At 34.2% G+C, this 19,092-nt stretch overlaps 1 protein-coding gene and 1 pseudogene across 4 annotated transcripts in view; both read right to left on the bottom strand.

Annotated features, from left to right (window-relative positions):
* Nucleotides 1-1,969: 1,969 nt before the first annotated feature.
* LOC148629241 (uncharacterized) lies at nucleotides 1,970-2,821 on the bottom strand (annotated as a pseudogene).
* A 14,591-nt stretch (nucleotides 2,822-17,412) lies between these two features.
* Nucleotides 17,413-19,092, bottom strand: part of LOC148629239 (uncharacterized) — a 46,647-nt gene continuing 44,967 nt past the window's right edge. For all 4 annotated transcript variants that reach the window (XM_088546736.1, XM_088546712.1, XM_088546719.1 and 1 more), the window contains exon 2: nucleotides 17,413-18,502. In XM_088546736.1, coding sequence (XP_088402862.1) covers nucleotides 17,447-18,484 — 1,038 coding nt within the window. In that variant the 5' untranslated portion in view covers nucleotides 18,485-18,502 and the 3' untranslated portion in view covers nucleotides 17,413-17,446. The remainder of the gene's footprint in view (nucleotides 18,503-19,092) is intronic.

The raw sequence follows: 19,092 nt of genomic DNA, 5'->3' as shown, positions 1-19,092 counted from the left end.
TTGAAGGCCACAAATGGGACAGTGGAGCAAATATATTATATTAGCACTCTTGCAGTGCACGTTGCAAAATATTTTGTAGCGTTTCCCCGTGACTTTGCTGGTGAATCATGACGAGTGGTGCATTTGGTTGCAACATTTACACCTTTTGTCATCACAGGAGCGACTCTCGCCTGGAGTCAAGTTGGGCTTAGATATTTCAGCCCTCACAAGTAGACTACGCAAACTGTCTGGCTGTCTGAAATCAATCATAGGTGGTTCGGGAAAGACTTTGGATAATGTTGAGTTTCTCTCGACAGAGGCCCAGTGCTCACGAATGGTGTTGTGGCTGTTTTAAAGGCAGGGATGGTATGTTAGAACACAAGGGGTTCTTTTACATTTTTTCTTTGCCTTGTATTGTAGCAGACTACTTCTTGGGATATTGTGATTTTTTTGGAACCCTTCTTTGATGGTCTTGTATCTATATCCCCTTCTTCTTAAATTGTTCTTCAGTTGACCTAGACGTTTCTTTAAGGATTCGTCATTTGAACAAATGCGTCTTAGCCTAAGAGCTTGACTGAATGGTATACTCTTAGTCAGGTGAGATGGATGACAGCTCTTAGGCATAAGATATTGATGTGTGTCAGTTGGTTTTGAGTATAGGTCCGTGGAGAGCTCTCCCCCCGATAAGGTGCTGGAGGTATCGAGGAACGAGATGCTAGTAGCAGATGTTTAGATGTTCGTGAGTGAACTTAATTGAAAGATGTTGACTGTTGGCACGAACGATGAAATTGTTTAGTTCTTCTTCGTCATGTGTCCACTTCATATCCACGACGTCAATAAACCTATACCAGGACAGAGGCTTTTCTATAGAGGATTCAAGTAGTTCTTTTTCATATTTTCCCATGAAAATGTTGGCATAAGACGGAGCCATTTTGGTACCCATAGCTGTGCCATTTATTTGTAAGTAATGGTCTCCATTAAAAGTAAAATTGTTCTTTTTTAAAACCATTGTGAGCAAAGTGACTAGTCATTCAGTAGGTGGAACTTTGACCTCCCGAGAGTCCCATACTTCTCTGCAAGCCTCGATACCATCAGAGTGAGGAATGTTGGTATAGAGAGATGTAACGTCCATAGTGACCAGAGTGGTGTTTGGTGGAAGGGGATTCAGAGCCTGTATCTTCTGTAAGTAATCAGTCGTATCTTTTATAAATGATGGAAGTTTTTCAACATGTGGACGTAGATGAAAGTCCACGAATTCAGAAATTTTCTCTGTTGGATGGCCGTTAGCAGAGACAATAGGTCTACCTGGGTTGTTAACTTTGTGAATTTTGGGGAGGGGTAGAATCGACCAGGTTTAGGATTTTCGGGTATATCTCTTGAATATCTCAAACCTGAAAATCCTAAACCTGGTCGATTCTACCTACTTCCCAAAATTCACAAAGTTAACATCCTCGTAGGATTAATCTAGGGCTGTAACTTAGTACACGATGTATGGTAGTACGGGACAGTTCATTTAGATGTTATTATGTAGGATAGAGGATCAAATTAATGATGCATGTCACAACAAATCAATATTATACAAACGTCTCAGAATGTGACGACTCTATTCACTACACTGCTCCATCGGATCAAATTGATACAGGGAAGATATGTAAACGTATAGAAAGGTCTGAAAAATTCCCAACGATGTTAGAACTGTCAAATTTGCGATGAGGGGTCTAGGGCGCTGGACTTTGTGCGGGCGGTGTTGCCATAGATGTCACAACGGTACGAGTTCGAGTCCCGCGGAGGGAACGACCAAAAATTTGCATCCTATAGGCCTTGTTGTAAGTGTTAGTTTACTACACGGAGATCTATCTCAATATCTCAAGTTTCATTTTATTATGTATACCAATGACTATAGATAAACCGTTCGGAACGAAAATAATTAGTGAAATATTCAGAAATAAAACAAAAAAAGAGCTATACAACAGGGTAATGTTACAAACATTTATAAGCTTGTCGCATTTGTTGTGTTAGTAACTTCGTGATACATTAGGCATCCTAAATAAAACCAGGGATCGCCACATGCTGCATGTTTCGTTCCAGGAATATAGGTTTGAACTTCAACAGCGATCGGATGTTTTGTCTTTCCGATTTTGTATTCATGGCATACAATATACATTGGTCATCTCCCATAAGTTCCTGAGACAAATAATACATCACTCTGTTTTTATATTGCGATTCAAATTTCAAAAAAGTATCTGGTTTTCCTAAAAACAAGCCTCCACCTATCCAATTTCTTTTCCCCAAGATAACATCTTTTGCTGTAACTTTGCTCAAATCGACATTGTAAACTCGTGTTACACCTATTCTAGATGTGTTAAAATCATCGGGAATATCTACGTAACTTTTTTACGGCGTCATTCTAGGTCTCTGATATATTAAGTGTCAAGCCAGCAATAGTTGTCTGAAGGAAAATGTTTGGAATGAATGGCGTATGCGACAATAGTTAACTTTGTAAACTCTGGAACATATGTTATTCGATAGTACTTGGGGTAACCAGGTTTGGCATATATTTGCGCTATATTAGGCTTGATTTGGAAAGACTACAGTGAGTTTCTGCTAATCTGTATGATTTTTGAAGGAGCAGCAATTTCCCATCGATGGAATATTTGGTAAATTTTTGTGAAGATTAACAGAGAATTTGTAAGTACCCATATACTGTCATCCATGATTTGTATTTATCAAGCGTGCGCATGTTCGACAAAGTTCCTCTCGGAACGCTCCCGATGTCAAAATAATTAGCTGTAACAACTGTGAGACTTCGATTCGTACCTCTTAACTTATCTGCGTTATCCATTTCCTTTAAATTTGTTTTTGAAAAAATAATTTTTCGTACACTAGACTTTGATACTTAATCTTAAATTAATTACAATAATTAGGATGATTTGAAATAGATACGGCGACAACAGCTTGTACTGCAATACGTTAGTTATCCATCAAATGCATTCTCATGATTTATTTTCACTACAAATAAGATAATAAAAAGATGCATCAATACATAGACAAGGATTGGTATACTCAATCACAGACCAAAATATGTGTACTCTAATACATATTGATATACTATATCACAGACCAGGATAGGCTTACTATAAAACATAGGCAAGTATAGGTTACTCTTTTGCATAGACTAATATATGTGTTCTCTGTTACTAAGACTAGGATAGGTGTACACTATCACATAGGCCAGGGTATGTGCTCTCTACCACAGACCAGGATAAGTATACTTAGGATAATTATGTTCACTCTATTACATAGTCCATGATAGGTGCACATTTTCACAGATCAGGATAGTAATTACAATCTGGAATAAAACTAAAACACAATCAAGTTAACATAACAAAAATACAATTCAAGCTGCGTTTTACAAGTTAAATGAAATCATATGCAATGGTGGATCCAGGGAAATTTTAATTTTGTATAAAATTCGGGATACAAACGTTAGCAACAACATATTACTATCATATTTTACAGTATAAAATGGTATTGTCCGGGCTGCAATTTACCCTGACAACCACAGCACCATCGTCCGTCCCTGATCTTAACCGTTTTTCCGCCACTTCCGTCATACTATTTATAACATGACAACTTTGGTTGTATGTGATGGTTTTATTCGTAAAAGAAAAAGTACATACAACAAAAATACAGTTAAGTGGTTGAAATAAAAGGACAGTGGTAAATTTTAGACACTTTCGTGTAAGAGTAGACCAGAATCACTACGTTAAAGACTCGGCTGCAACAATTCTGCCCATTCCGCCCTGCTTCTCAAATTGAATAATGTGACTTCAAACATAATCAATCCAGCTGTAAAAGATGATGGTAATTCTGGTGAATACTTGTGTTGCTAACCTCCACAATGAAAAAAAACTTACCAACTATAAACACTTTTGAATTATTTAACAATTTATCAAGGAAAACTGGAATGTCAGAAAATAGACTTAGGGTACAGCTCAAATTAGTAAGGACAAAACTTGATGAGAGGTTACCCAAATTATCCAGTCGTTGTATTTTATGTTCCGTGTGATCATTCCATTAACACCTCCTAACATTTCCGATCAAAAGGCAACAGACCGGAATACCACTGGACAGGTGCATTGTGAGTTATTACAAATAGCAGTCGGGTATAGAAGGAAAAGTTTAAAATGAAAATAACTCTGTTAAATGGAAGTAAATACGAGATTTTCTATACCCAGTAGGTAATACCTCGATGTTTTCGTCTATGTTCAATATTAATCTGGCAGTTTCAATATGCGTTTCCTAGAATTTAAACTAGTAATTGATTTTTCAACATCTATGTTAGCTTTCGGGTTTTTTTTCGCACTAATTTAACCGAATAAGTACACTGTAATTTCAAACACGAAAAAAATTCATTCTATTTCTAATTGGTGATCTGAATCGCTGGTAAAGCTGACAAAAATTTTAATTGGATACGTTCGGGCCCTTGGGAGTAACAAAGAAACGGATTAGGAGAGGGACTGGATTATTAGGGTTAAAAGAGAAGCAGTTTTCTGAATTAATTGCTGTTGCCGTATTACAATAAGGAATGTTTTACTGACCAGCAGACATCGGCTGATTGCTGTACACAAATATGTATTATCATTATGGATTGTGATGACGTAGAGCCCGTAGATAAATTCTATGATTATATCGGACCAAATGTACGGTTAATTATCTATCAGTGAGGTCTAACAATATACTGGTTAATTCCGACCTTTTATCTGTTTTGTTCAGATTGCTACATTGTGTGTATATCGTCTTTGTTACCGGTATTTACATTCATGCCATGTTTTTGGATTTTGACTTATTTAAATTGTCCCTAATCTGACGCTTCGGTATTTTTTGCCGATGCCCAACAAGGGCAACAAAATTTGTGAAATATATATGTCACTTGAACTATGAGGAAATACTCCATTCTTCAGGATTACCAACTCTGGAATTCCGTGATGATCGGAATGACATGATCCAAGTATACAGAGCTCTACGTGGTTTCGACGACATCAAGTGCATTAAACCTTTTACTTTAGCACTGTCAAATACAACAAGGGGTGATTCATTTAAACTTTTCTGAAAACAGTGTAGAACATCACAGCGTTTACATTCATTCACATACATCACATAAACTGCGGTAGAATATTTTGAATGACAAAATATCGATATTTGCACTTGATCGGTCAATTCATTTACTTTGATGGGGTGTTTTCCTAAAAAAAGAAACTGTTAACGGAAGAATCTTGTTTATACACTAAAGGCCAGTAGATTGATAATTTTAACTTTGAAACATGATAAAATTGTCACTGGATGTATGATTTGGTTTGTAAAACCAAGTCAAAAGTGGGGGGAAATTGAACAATTCCTTCTTTCTTTGTTACTCAAATTTTGCAATTTCTTACAATGAAATATACTTTTAAGGAAGAAAATTGTTTGACATGATCAAAATAAGTCTCCGCATACCCATTTTCAGCTGTAAAACATTTAACAAGGAGAGTTTGACAAAAAAGGAACTTTGTTAATTTTCGGTTTAGTTTTTTTTTATTTTCAATCTCTAATTGCGTTTGAAAAATATATTATACAACTTTTGTTCAAACACGTTATTATGAAATTTAAATATGATTTGAAGAAAACATCATTTAAAATTCACTATTTGAAGATATATATGACAATTAGACTTTTCTTTCTGTAACATTCATCTTACGGTTTGTGTACATTACACGATCTCTTTTCTTATTCGAAATTATGGGGCCAATTCTTATGTATTAATGCACAATACGCAATCCCATGCTCTAAAATGTGTACACTATATACCAAAATACAGTATTTTTTGTTAATTTAAGCACACCTATCGCAGTGAGTTTATTGTATACATATTTCTTTACAAGACGTGAAATAGTAATACATAACAAGATGATGACGGGTCGACAGAATCCATGGAGAATTATTTTCCCATCTGAAGACAAAAGTACAAATATAATCGTTTTTGGGATTAGAACAATGATCATGATATCGGAAAGAAAAGATCCTGTGAATGCCAGCTGATAACAACTATCCATTTAGCCTAATGACTGAACGACAAGGGTCAAATTGTTACAGTTCTTCGGGGAAACATCCTAAAGTGGATTGAAAGCTTCCTTGCTGACAGATCACAGAAAGTAGTCGTTGACGGTGAACAGTCAGATCAAGGACCAGTAATATCAGGTGTGCCCCATGACACTATACTTGGACCTCTGCTGTTTCTAGTTTACATCAATGACCTACCATCGTCAGTTGAATCTACGCAAGAATATTTGAAGATGACTGCCCACTATATCGTAACATTTAATCTGCAGAAGGTAAGACTGTACAGAACGACATCGAAAAGGAAAAAGACAGGTTGATGGACTAAAATCCAGACATGTGTGAACTAATAAATATCAAAAACAAACGCAAGACCAGCAGCATCCATTAACAACAATTGTAAGTAACTGACAAAGCAAAGTACCTGGGTAGTACCATCGACAGTAAACTTATTTGAATCACCTTTTCAATGCTACCATTAAGAATAACACCACTACCTTCCTGAGAAGAACATATCAACATATCCACTTAGCATCAAACTCGAGATCAAATTACGAACATGCAAAAGTTTGGTGAGACGGTAAATGGAATATGCGGGAGTAGAAAAATATCGAAGCAGCTGAAAAAGTACAGAGAAGGTCAGTAAGATTGTGAATGATAAAAACCAGATGAGCAGTGTAACATCAATGCAAGAAGAACTAAAACTAGAGACTCTGAAGGAACGGCGAGCACAACTCCGAGCCACCATGATGTCAACAGCCTTGTTGATACACAATATGCCCAGATCCTACACCCGACTGATTCTATAACGAGAGGCCACTTGAAGAGATTTCTTCCACCTATATATCAAGTGAACAGTTCGTTCTTTCCAGCCACAATCAACATCTGGAATGGACTACCACAGCACCTTGTGGAAGCTAACTCTTTAGATACATGCATGGATTGAAGCAAGCTCATGTTATGCTGAGGCTCTGTTGTTTTAAGCTGTAAATAGCAGCCTTCAGTCATACGCCGTTGACTTTTTCAACTTTTAAACAATGTTCTAATGCCCCTGCATATTTTAGATGTACAAATGTTCTAAGGTATATGCAGCATGTGTGATGAGAAGAGGGAAATAAGTGTTCATAGCCATTTTCCCTGCATATGCCAACTTAAAATATAAGATATAAGATTGACCACATCAGAAGCATATACTTCGTTTTTATTTTACGTCCCTGACCACACTGCTTGATTACATTCCTTTTTTCTGCAAATTATTAAGTCCTGCAAGTGCAATGTATGACTTAGTAGCCGTTTTAATTATAGTCTCAAGGTTTTATCGTTTTAAAAATATTCTTGGTGATTGATTGGAGGGATTTAGGTTGCTTAAAACGAATAATGCCGCAATGGAAGATGCGAAAACATGTATCGATGTCTACCAGCACTAACAATTGGATACCTTAATTATGTTGTTATTGCTACCAGCGATAACAGGCATACTGTATAGTATAATAGTCGTACGTTGTAACTACTACCAACAGCGTAACATCTCTAGTAGTTTTCTTATATTAGCAGGTAATAAAACAGGAACGGGTGTTTGCACGGACTATCGAATTTTTGTGCAGGCCAGACATTTTTTTTCGCCCTATTGTATGCAATACAGTTTATTTATTTTTTGTATATGACTTATGCAAGTAAATGTAGATATTTTTTTTCAAATGGGCAAAATTGTGGACCAGAATTTTATTTTCACTACAGATGTTGTCAAAATCATTTTTGCCGAAAATCAGAACCAGATAATTTAATGTACAAATTGCACCCATCCCAAGAAAATCGAAAAGTTTTTGCCTCATAGCCTGAAATACATGATCGTGAAAGTTTCGGATCAAAATTGAACATGGGTAATGAATGAAAATAGTTTAAAACATATCTTATCAATGACATTTCTGTCAAGTATGGATAACATTGAGATTAGTATATGTACGCTCCATTTTTGTGAAACACGTCCACGTCCATGTCAAGTTTGATTTTTTTAAGTGAAATCTGTTATTATATTTGCATATGTATAAATTTTATGTAAATATAAAAAAAATATTCAGTTTTTCCTGGTATTGATTTAAGAACTTAAATGCTTTATTGTTGATGAATCATTTTCGTAGCACATTGGAAATAAATATTTTGGCATTAAGAATAGAAAAAAAACTGTTCAGTTGCTCCTCGTTTCCTTTAATTCCCTTTCCTGGTATTGATATAAAGTTAAAACGTACGTTATATTTCGTCGTTGTGTGTGTTGTACACAATTGGGACATCCATATACGAGTATTTGCTAAATAACCTCATAAAAAACTGTGATTTGATTGACATTTTGTTGATCCTCCTTTATTATTTATCATAGCGGCAACGATAGCTTTTTTGCGTGTATTTTTGTCCTACAGAAACCAGGTTGTCTAGAGAATAAATGTCAAAGGCATTTAAACTATCTTTATGTATGTATCGGGAAGTTTTGTAATTTATATAAAGCGTAAAATAAGGTTTAAAGCAGTCACTGAATGAGAGGTAATTTGTCGTAAGGTAAAAGTTGATAAGGGTAACAACAAAACCGAACACGAGTCCGATTCATAATCAAGTCCACAATAAATCTGGCAAAATAGATATTACACCACCGATACCGCAATGGTCCTGACTTGGTACACTGATAGATTGAAATTGGCGGCACGAAAGTATCCAAGCATGAGATTTTTTTTAAATTTTCACGGCATATGAACTAAATACTTAATTTCAAGCAAAATCCCATCGTTTAATTAAGCTATAGAAGTCTTACAATGCTTTTTGTATTAAGGAGTTGATAAATCGTTATGTAACAGCTTACAACGCTGTTTTTGTTCCGTATTGGTACAGCTTTTGCGTGTAACGAAAGAAATTGAGCGTATCGGACTTCGCTCACACGTATTATTTAATGAAAATGTTCAAATAAAAAAAAAACTTGTGCATGCTCATATCCCTTTTGCAATGTATACACCTTTTAGAATATATAATATTAAAATTTTATTTACTTAGTTCAAGTTCAAAACAAAGAATCAGCGCTAAGCTACACTTGATACTGATAAGGTAATATATTAAAGATAAATACAAGTAATTTTAATAACTAATTTTATGCTAACGGATACAAACTTTTATTGTGTACGTTTTTCCCCCGTCTTGAGGAGCTTTATTTGATGTAAATAATTTCTTCTTGCTGAAATATCACTTATTTAGATCGAAGATCAGAATTGATATAGCAGTCGTAAGAGCCTTTAGATTTGTAAAACCTGTTAGCATCTGCAGTTATTTTACACTGTCGCAAGAAAATAGTCCCATTGGCATATCCGATTAAGGTTCAAATGCAGATAGTTAGGTCTACTTTATAGGTATTTCTAATATATCATATTTAATTCTATGCTATTTACGCCAATAAACAAACACAATAAACGACTTTTACTGCGAATTTAATTAGGTTTGTATTAACAACGATTCCATTAAAAATAGTTGACATCGAACCTCTTATCAGTACCTGATTGTTTCTATGCATTTACCCGAATGAACCAATCGTTCACTATATCATATTGAATATGTCGATATATTTAAGTTGCCTACAAATGGTTTATTCTGATAGACGCATGATAAACCATTCGAAGTTCGGCTAGAAATGAAAACCCTACGAGATTTATAAAAAGTAATCAATCATAGCAATGAAAACGAGGAATGCTGAGTACCAATTGGTACCAAGAGCTGTCTTCCAATATTTCATGCAGGGATTGGTGGATCTATTTATTTACAAAAAGTGGGGGCGGTGGTTCCGGTCAATAAACTTGTATAAAGAAATAGGTTGCAGACAGGGACTAAACTCCCTGTTCCAGGCTATATTTGTCGCTCATTTTATGCTAAACTTTTAACAAAGGGGTAGCTTAACCCCCGAAGCCATCCTGAAACAATCCTGATCTATCACCCACTGTATCGTATATTTTTATTGCAGTTACTGCCTTGTGACATCAGAAGCCCGGAGATGAAAAATAAAAATGAAACTTTGCTTATAAAAGATGACAAAGAAATAATATCGATAATGCATTTCTCAGGAATTGTGTCAGTCTGTGGTCTGGTGATATTGCTTTTTTTTTGGTAATTTGGCGATTTGTCTATTTGGCATTGTGTCATAATGATAGAGCTGTAGGTGCTTCCTGCACCAGACATAACTGTTGAAATGTTATTCTAAGACTTTGGCATTTATGTTAATGAGCGTGTCTTGGAACAAGGTACCCATGCAAAAACTAAGCGTTTTTACGTCACACATAGGTGTCTATGACTTGAGCTATATAACTCATCAACTGAGAAATGTAGACAGTTGAGAGGAACATGTATCTAAGGACATGCTTTATTTCAATGACTGTGGCTTAAGTTTGAATGATTTAACAGACAATTTCGAATTGCAGATCTGACTTGAAAATTCAGAAACTGAGAAAGGCCAACTTAGAGTTTGTAGTTCAATTATGCAGTATGTTGGATAGTTTTGTGTTAATTCATCTCGGTGTTCCATTTAAATCAACATCGAACCTGAATATTTCATAAACTCGCGCACTGCATGCTATCAGATATCACGAATTTTGTTGTGTGTTTATTCAATGTCCTTTGTAATAAAAATGATGAATTAAAAAAAAATAAATCAAAGAGTTCAATACTAACCATTTACAACAATAACCTGTGTTTTGATACATTTGAATTCAATCCCTATGCTTTCCTCTAATGCCTGCTTTTATCCCATTTTTTGTAACTTGACGGTCGATTATTTGAGGCGTAAAAAATCAAACAATCGATATAAATTGATTCAGTACATGAGTACTTTGATAGATACAATGTACTCATCAAAAAACTTAACAACAGATGTTTTCTTTTAGGAAATAAAAGCATGGAAATTTGTAATCATAACTGTATTATGTCATTCCTCCACAGTCGTCATATTAACCAAAAACATGCAGTTAACAGTAAGGACATATATTGTTCATGTAAAAATCTTGTGAATCAAGCTTCACATTAATTTACTTGATTTTCATGTGAAATTCAATTAACATGAACTTCGTGTAAACAGTTCATGTGATTTTTCACATGAAACCTCGTTTCAACCGAATTTCACGTGAACTCACAAATTCAGGTGAAAATTGTGTAAAAATCATGTGAAATAATTTTGCCAGTGTACATTTTTTTCAAAATATTTCTGTTCGAATATGTATTTAGTATTAACAGCTAAGTAACCAAAAATTCCACTTATTTTCTTAAAAATATGACTATCGACTGAATTACTTTTTTTTTAAAAAGAAATTTTTAGGAATTTATGAAAGATTAAAAAAAAAAAACATTTTTTTAACATTTTTGTTTCCACTTTTTGGCATAAATGAACAAAGTATGAAGCATAATCTGCCATCCATTTAGTGATGGACTTAACTGCTAGTTATTTACATCGGGGGCGTGGATAAAAAATTAAATCATTTATAAACAATTTAAAAAGCTGAGCTGAAGGAATAATACCTTGATCATCCGAAACTCTTTCTCATATTTAATCTAAATTATCATGGTTGCTAGAACAGTATGGTTAAAACTATTTGCCCAACGACTCGCATATTTCATCAGTTGAAGTATACTTCGGCCATTCACTAGTGTACTCGCCGAAGGGCCCTTTTTAACTTAAGTATTTCTGTTTTGTTCTTTGTTGTTTCATGTCCTGAATTTTTTTTTTCATTCCCTTTTCGTACAAGATAACCTAACTTCGTATATTAGACATTACTAAAAGCGTGCATGTAAATTATAAATGGAGCAATCGATTGACAGTTGACAGTATTGATATACTTTAAAAAGGTTGATTTCATTTTATGAAAACAACAAAAACAATAAACTGTAATTTTATATACGTTTTCCTGTTCTTTTTTAGTTAAAATATTTCTTTTTGTCTTTTGTTTTTTTTTTTGTTGTTTTTTTGTTGTTTTGTTTTATTTTCGTTTTTTTTTAACTTTATCGAATAGATTGTGCAGGAAATTAGCATTTTTTAAAGTTATCATTATCGAAATAAACTCAGTTTGGAGAGCTGTATCTGATTACTACTTTCGATACTTTACGACACTGGACAATTCTTCATTTAAAATTGGCAAAACAATGTGACATTCTGTTTAATCTTTCGAAAATAAATATGAACAATGTAATCAAAAGTTGATCATTCATGTCATCGCATGGAAAGACTAGTTGTGTTTTCCACAAAAAGCTGAACTATTGCGATGGACACTTATCACAAATCCACGATCATCCAAAATGTAATTTATGACTACGAGAAGTCGTTATAATCAATTAACTAATCTTACTTTCAAAAAATCTTACTATTCTTTAGGGTAATATAAAGACGGAAACATTGTATATGAACAAAAAATATCTTGAAAATTATCAGAAACAAGAATGCTACACGTAGCCATATGTCCCCCGCCGCAGAGTTGAATTACAAATGTTTGACACTTGTATAAATAGCAGATTCAAAACTTATGTGCTCTCATAAGTCCATGAGTACTTTGATATATACAATGTACTCACATACCAAAAAACTTAACAACAGATGTTTTCTTTTAGAAAACAAAAGCATTGAAATTTGTAATCATAATTGTATTATGTTATTTCTCCACAGTCGTCATATTAACAAAAAAAAAAAAAAAAATGGACGCACGGACGGACACCAGAATTTCTATGTCCCCGCTCCGCGTTGCGGCGGGAGACACGAAGTCTATCACTTGGAACACACGGTGTTTTCACATTTAATCTTGTTTGTTTTTGTTTTTTATGTTTGTTTCTATTAATAAAGCACTCCTAATCTATTTACCATTATTATAGTACTCATTACTGGTACTATAACAAAATATTTAAATCCCTTGTAATATCTTTCCAAAAGCATACTATAGTGTTAACATTATATATCAGTATTCAGATAAAAAACAAATGTCGGATTTGTTAGAGAATGCCTGTAGGAAAGATGTGCTATAAATTGTACACCTCATAGTCAATTCTACTATGACGTGCTTCAAAGCTCTTTAGACAACACCATGGTAAAAAAGTGATAACATATGACCAACATTTCGTGCAACACATAGGCTGTGTCAATTCAAAAATATTAATAAACTAGTCACATTAGAATCACAATTAACCGCAGAAACTGCTTTTTATCATTGTTTTACCACGGAAGGTCATTCATGTAATTATTTAACATATCGCTATCGCTAGGGGGGAAACAATGTGGCATAAATGGCAAGTCCGTGGTAAAACAATAATAAAATGGAGTTTTCGTGATTTATTTCTTAAATATAATTAACCCGTCATTCTATCAAGCGAGAGAAATGATCATGAGTAGATCGAGAGCGATGAATTAGACATCCTGGATTTGTTCGTAAAAGTTAAGGTTTGCTGAATTTGTAGAAAAAGTAGCAACGTTTTGTTCACGATCCTTACCATTGATTTGCAATACTTGATATTTTTGTTTTGCTTGACAGTGAGACGGCTGTGATAAGTTTCAGCATTATGAGAAATAATAAAAAAAGCTACCTAAACATTTTGTATACAAATATGTTCCGAGTTGACAAAAATTAGTGATATTGATGCTGAAGACAGCCAATCACTCCATTCAAGACCGTCGACTTTTCAAGTAGTCATTTTCAGACATGTAGACCTGAAATTGTATACGTTGCGGTCCCAAGAAAGTCACAACTTCCGAGCAGTTTTGTCCAAATAACAGCTTACAGTATTATCGTTAAAAAATCCTAGTTTTGGGGATTTCATACATCGTATCTATCCCCGAAGAACTTAAGATAAAATAATACTACAGGCACTGTGAATTCAGCTTCATACCTTGACCTACCCTTAGAGATCGATGGAATGGAAAAGAAAAACTACTGACCAAACTATACGATAAACGCGATGACTTCTCATTCAGAATTGTTAACTTCCCATTCATCTGTGGCAAAATCCATTCAGCATCTGCTTATGAATTATAATTACCTAGGTATATAATTAAATATCACAACTCATACGCTATGCCATAGCTTTCCATCACTACGTAGACTTTTTGTACCGCACTAGACATTTTACCCTTAGGCTTTGGGAACAGGGTTATGCTGCTACAAGATTGAAGTCAACACTACAGAAGTTTTATGGTCGTCATCATGAGCTCGTGGATCGTTATGGTGTATCCATCTGCACCATGAGAACCGATTTGCTTCCTAAAAAAGAACGAAAAAACAAAATTGTAAAAAAAAATCATAGTAAATTTAGTAGTTTGTGTTAATGCTAGAATAATTAATTGATGCTTTCAAATAATGACATATTTTTCGGTCGGGTCATGCAACCACTATTCGTCCTAGATTCAACTAAAGACCTTGTTTTAAGTATTGATGTACTACATGTAAAGCTTTCTAAGATCTATCTCAATATAACCCTCCAGTTCCATTTTATTATGTGTCGCAATGAGAAGAACAACCGTTCGGAACGAAAATCCCATGACGTTGCGTACGTTGTTGGTGTCACATTCGATTGAACTGGGGCCGATTACGAAAACCGAAATATTGCTATTAGAATGTGGAGTTATCAAAGGCAATATAGATATCAAAATGTTCGAAAATGTTTGTTGTTTTTTAGGATTACAATCATAAATCTTTGAAAAATGCCGTTAATTGTGGAGGGAAAGAATTATTGGATCACAAGAACGTCCATTTCCATATGTGGACGGGTAACATTAAGAAATGCTTGCTTCCCATTTCACCAATATATCTAAGTTGTTTCTTGGCGTATTTTGATAAAACGAACTTTTTTGGAAAGAGCAGTTTGTGCTGGAGACGATGTTATATTTTTCATAACGTAGTGATAAGAACAAAGCGTATTACAATATCACAAATATCTCCCCTTTGATGTGGACTTTGTAAAAGTGGAAAGAAACCGATTTGAAGACAAAATGTTAGACATTTTTTTTTTAAATTATGCGAACAGCTTCTTTTAATCGGGACTTTTTTAACTATATTGACATTTTATTACATAACTCCAATGAAATTATATATATAAAATGTTCAATCTTTTTGTTAAAAGCCTTTTTGTCCGTATTTCAATTATGACGTCACTAATCTTAATTTTTTCATTGCTTACGGTTGTAAAATATAACAACGAATAGTATTTTTACCAAAGTATATTCACGCTTAATGGTCTGTATAAATATTCAGAATATCATGTTTATTCTAAAAAATAATGAGTTTTATTGTCTAATAGTAGATAAATACGCACGTATGTTGTGATGTCAAGTTGTCTTTTTTCGCGACGTTTTCTACACGTTACGTGCTACCCAGTCTTTATCAAAAGCTTTTTTCGTTAGCTTTGGGTGAACTAATAACTATGAAATTTTGAATTTTACATGTATATATACTGCAGATAATATATTCTAAAAATAATGGTACTTGGTTGAACATGTATCTAAGCCCATCAATTTGTCTGTGTCTAACCAAAATGTCACAACATCTAAAATTTGTATATTTTATTTATTCACGCGTACACCACGCGAAATTCGAAAATTGTTCAAAAATGCAAATGGTGTTGAGTCGATTTTTTCATATACTAAAAAAAATTTTGACGTTTTCAAAGTAACGTTCTATTATGCGACGTAAAAACTCTTTTAACGTCAATTTTAAAAACAATAAAAAAAATATTGAAAAGTTATGATACTAGATTGAATTATTACGACTGTGGACGTAATGAATGAAAAAAATACGATTTTAGCGAATTTGATAAAATAATGAAAGAAATGTTGAAAAGAAAAACAGGAAAAGGGAAGCCCCCCCCCTTGCGCGCACTCCTGTCTGTTCAAATGCAATGATGTCCTGGTGAAATCGGGATCAGCGTGCCTGCACCAAAGTATTTTGAAATGTGTAGACACGCGCTTGCACATTCGCTAGTGAAATATTGTAAAATCAACGTATTTCATGATCGTCTAATTACCTCTGGACAATTATTTTAGGTATAAGATATAATAAGCTGTACAAATATTGCAAAAATAGTTTTTTGAATTTTTTTTTCAAATCGGACCAAAAAACAAAACAAAAAAAAAAGATTTATTCTGGTGTGGCCTTATTGACCCTTTATAACTCTAAAACCGTAAGAGATATCCGAAATCTGATTGAAAAATGCAGGCAGGATTATTAATGAGGAATGCAATGAAGAATCCAATGAAGTAAAAAATTTTGAAATCAGACCCAAAAAAAAGTTAAGAAAATGTGTTTAGATACCCAACTTTCGCCCTCTATAATTTGAAAACAGTCCAAAACAGATAAAATCTGCTGTACATTTGTTTAGCCGAAATAAATAAAGAACACAATAAAAATAGAATATTTAAAATCGAAAAAACAACCAATCTTCATGGGTTTAATAAAATACGTATTTTTACCCTTTTTGGCCTCTTTTTCTAAAGCGACAGGGGCAACAAAGTCCAAATTAAATAGGAAACTTCTTAGTTGTGGGTAAAATCATATCAACATTTCAGAACAATTCGTCAACCACAACTAAAGTTATTGCACGGAAACGAAGTGTCCCCAGACCACCACCACGACGACTGCGCCATAACATTATACGACCGCAAGTTTTTTTTCGTCGTATAATAAACACGGGAGAATTCGCTCTCAAATCTTCTCAAAGAGGGAGATTTGCCAAGGTTTTGTTTTCTCGAAATGTTTAGCAATGTTTTATGTTTAGCAACAGACCTTATAAAATTCCGAAACGAGTACATGTATTCGGAATAATCAACATACATCTACATTAGAGATAAAACCGAATAGGAAAGATTCACTTTATATGCTTTCACAATATGATTTCCGGGTGGGGGAGGTGTACTGACTTTTTTGCTTGTAGGTTTGTTGGCTTTCTGTTTTAGTGAAGGTGTTTTACTTTCTTTCGCATCACGAAATTTGTTTTCATAATTCCTAACATTTTTCTCATAGGATAAAATTTTCTTCAAATCATTTTTAAATGGTTGATGCCAAACTATTTACCATATCAGAATATAATCTGATCATTTCAATAGACCAAAACGTACGAAAAATTAATATCGAATCGGATAATTAAATAATAAAACATGTCGTGTGTGTTATTTTGTGCAAAAAATTAAGCACACTTCTTTTTACATGTAACGATTATAGAACGACGTACGTCGCAATACAAAAAATACGTCAAATTTCGACGTTACCAAAAATGACACCAACACCGTACGCTACGTCCATGTGAAAATCAATTAGTAAAATGTTTCGAAATAAAACAAAAAAAAAAGAGTTATAGAACAGAGTATTGTAACAATTTTTTTTAATTACAAGCTTGTTGCATTTGATTTGTTAGTAACTTCGTGATACATTAGGCATCCTAAATAAAACCAGGGATCGCCACATGCTGCATGCTTCGTTCCAGGAATATAGGTTTGAACTTCAACAGCGATCGGATGTTTTTGTCTTTCTGATTTTGTATTCATGGCATACAATATACATTGGTCATCTCCCATAAGTTCCTGAGACAAATAATACATCACTCTGTTTTTATATTGCGATTCAAATTTCAAAAAAGTATCTGGTTTTCCTAAAAACAAGCCTCCACCTATCCAATTTCTTTTCCCCAAGATAACATCTTTTGCTGTAACTTTGCTCAAATCGACATCGTAAACTCGTGTTACACCTATTCTAGATTTGTTAAAGTCATCGGGAACCTCTGCGTAAAATTCTTTACGGCGTCCTACTAGGTCTCTGAAGTATCCAATATCAAGCCAACAATAGTAGTCTGAAGGAAAAAGTTTGGAATGGATAGCGTTTGCGACAACAGTTAACTTTGAATGCATCACACTTGTAAACTCTGGAACATATGTTATTGGATAGTACTTAGGGTAACCAGGTTTGGCATATATTTGAGCTATTTTAGGCTTGATTTGGAAAGACCACAGTGAGTTTCTGCTAATCTGTATAATTTTTGTAGGAGCTGCAGTTTCCCGTCGCAGGTCTCTGAAAAATTTGGTAAAGTTTTGGGAATCTGTGTAGATTATCAAAGGATTTTGTAAGTACCTATATGCTGCCATCCATGATTTGTATTTATCAGGCGTACGCATGTTTGACAAAGATCCTTTTGGAATGCTCCCTATGTCAAAATAAGCTGTAACAACTGTGAGACTTCGATTTGTGCCCCTTAACTTATTTAAGTAATTCATTTCCTTTGTTTTTGAATGAATAATTTGTCGTACACTGGACAGTGATACTGACATTATTTCGACAAATCTTGAATCAGTTACTATTATTAGGATGACTAGAAATAGGAAAGCGACAACAGCTTGTACAGCGATACGTGAGTTATATGTCAACTGCATTCTCGTGGTTTATTTTCGCTACAAAAAAGAGAAAGATTTATAAATACATAGATCAGGAAAGTATACTCCATCACAGACCAAATATGTTTTCTCTATGACATAATGGTATACTCTCTCGCAGACCAGGATGGGCTTACTATAAAACATGGACAAGTATAGGTTTACTATTTTACTTTGACCAGGATAGGTCTACTCTGTTACTAAGACCATGATGGATACTCTATAACATAGACCAGGATAGGTGTACTATATAATATAGACCAGGATAGATGTACTCTATTACGTAGCCCATGATATGTGTATATTTTCACAGACCAGGATAGGTTTAATTTGTTACATAGACCGGCATAGGTGTACTATATTACAGACCAGGATAAGTTTACTTTATTAAAGACCAGGATAGGTGTACTATATATATCACATAGACCAAGATAAGTGCACTTCATTATATAGACCAGGATAGGTGTACTCTATCCTAAACAAAGATAGGTGGACTCTATCATAGACAAAGATAGGTGCACTCTGTCACAGCCCATCATAGGTGTACATTTCACAAACCAGGGTATGTGTACTCTATTACAGACAAAGATAGGCGTACACTTTCACAG

This window comes from Perna viridis, chromosome 1, assembly GCF_037379345.1.
Source record: "Perna viridis isolate PV_CMFRI_1.1 ecotype Kerala chromosome 1, ASM3737934v1, whole genome shotgun sequence".
NCBI classification, from domain to species: domain Eukaryota; kingdom Metazoa; phylum Mollusca; class Bivalvia; order Mytilida; family Mytilidae; genus Perna; species Perna viridis.
The sequence above is the reverse complement of the archived record's forward strand: the minus strand, read 5'-3'. Positions and strand labels throughout refer to the sequence as shown.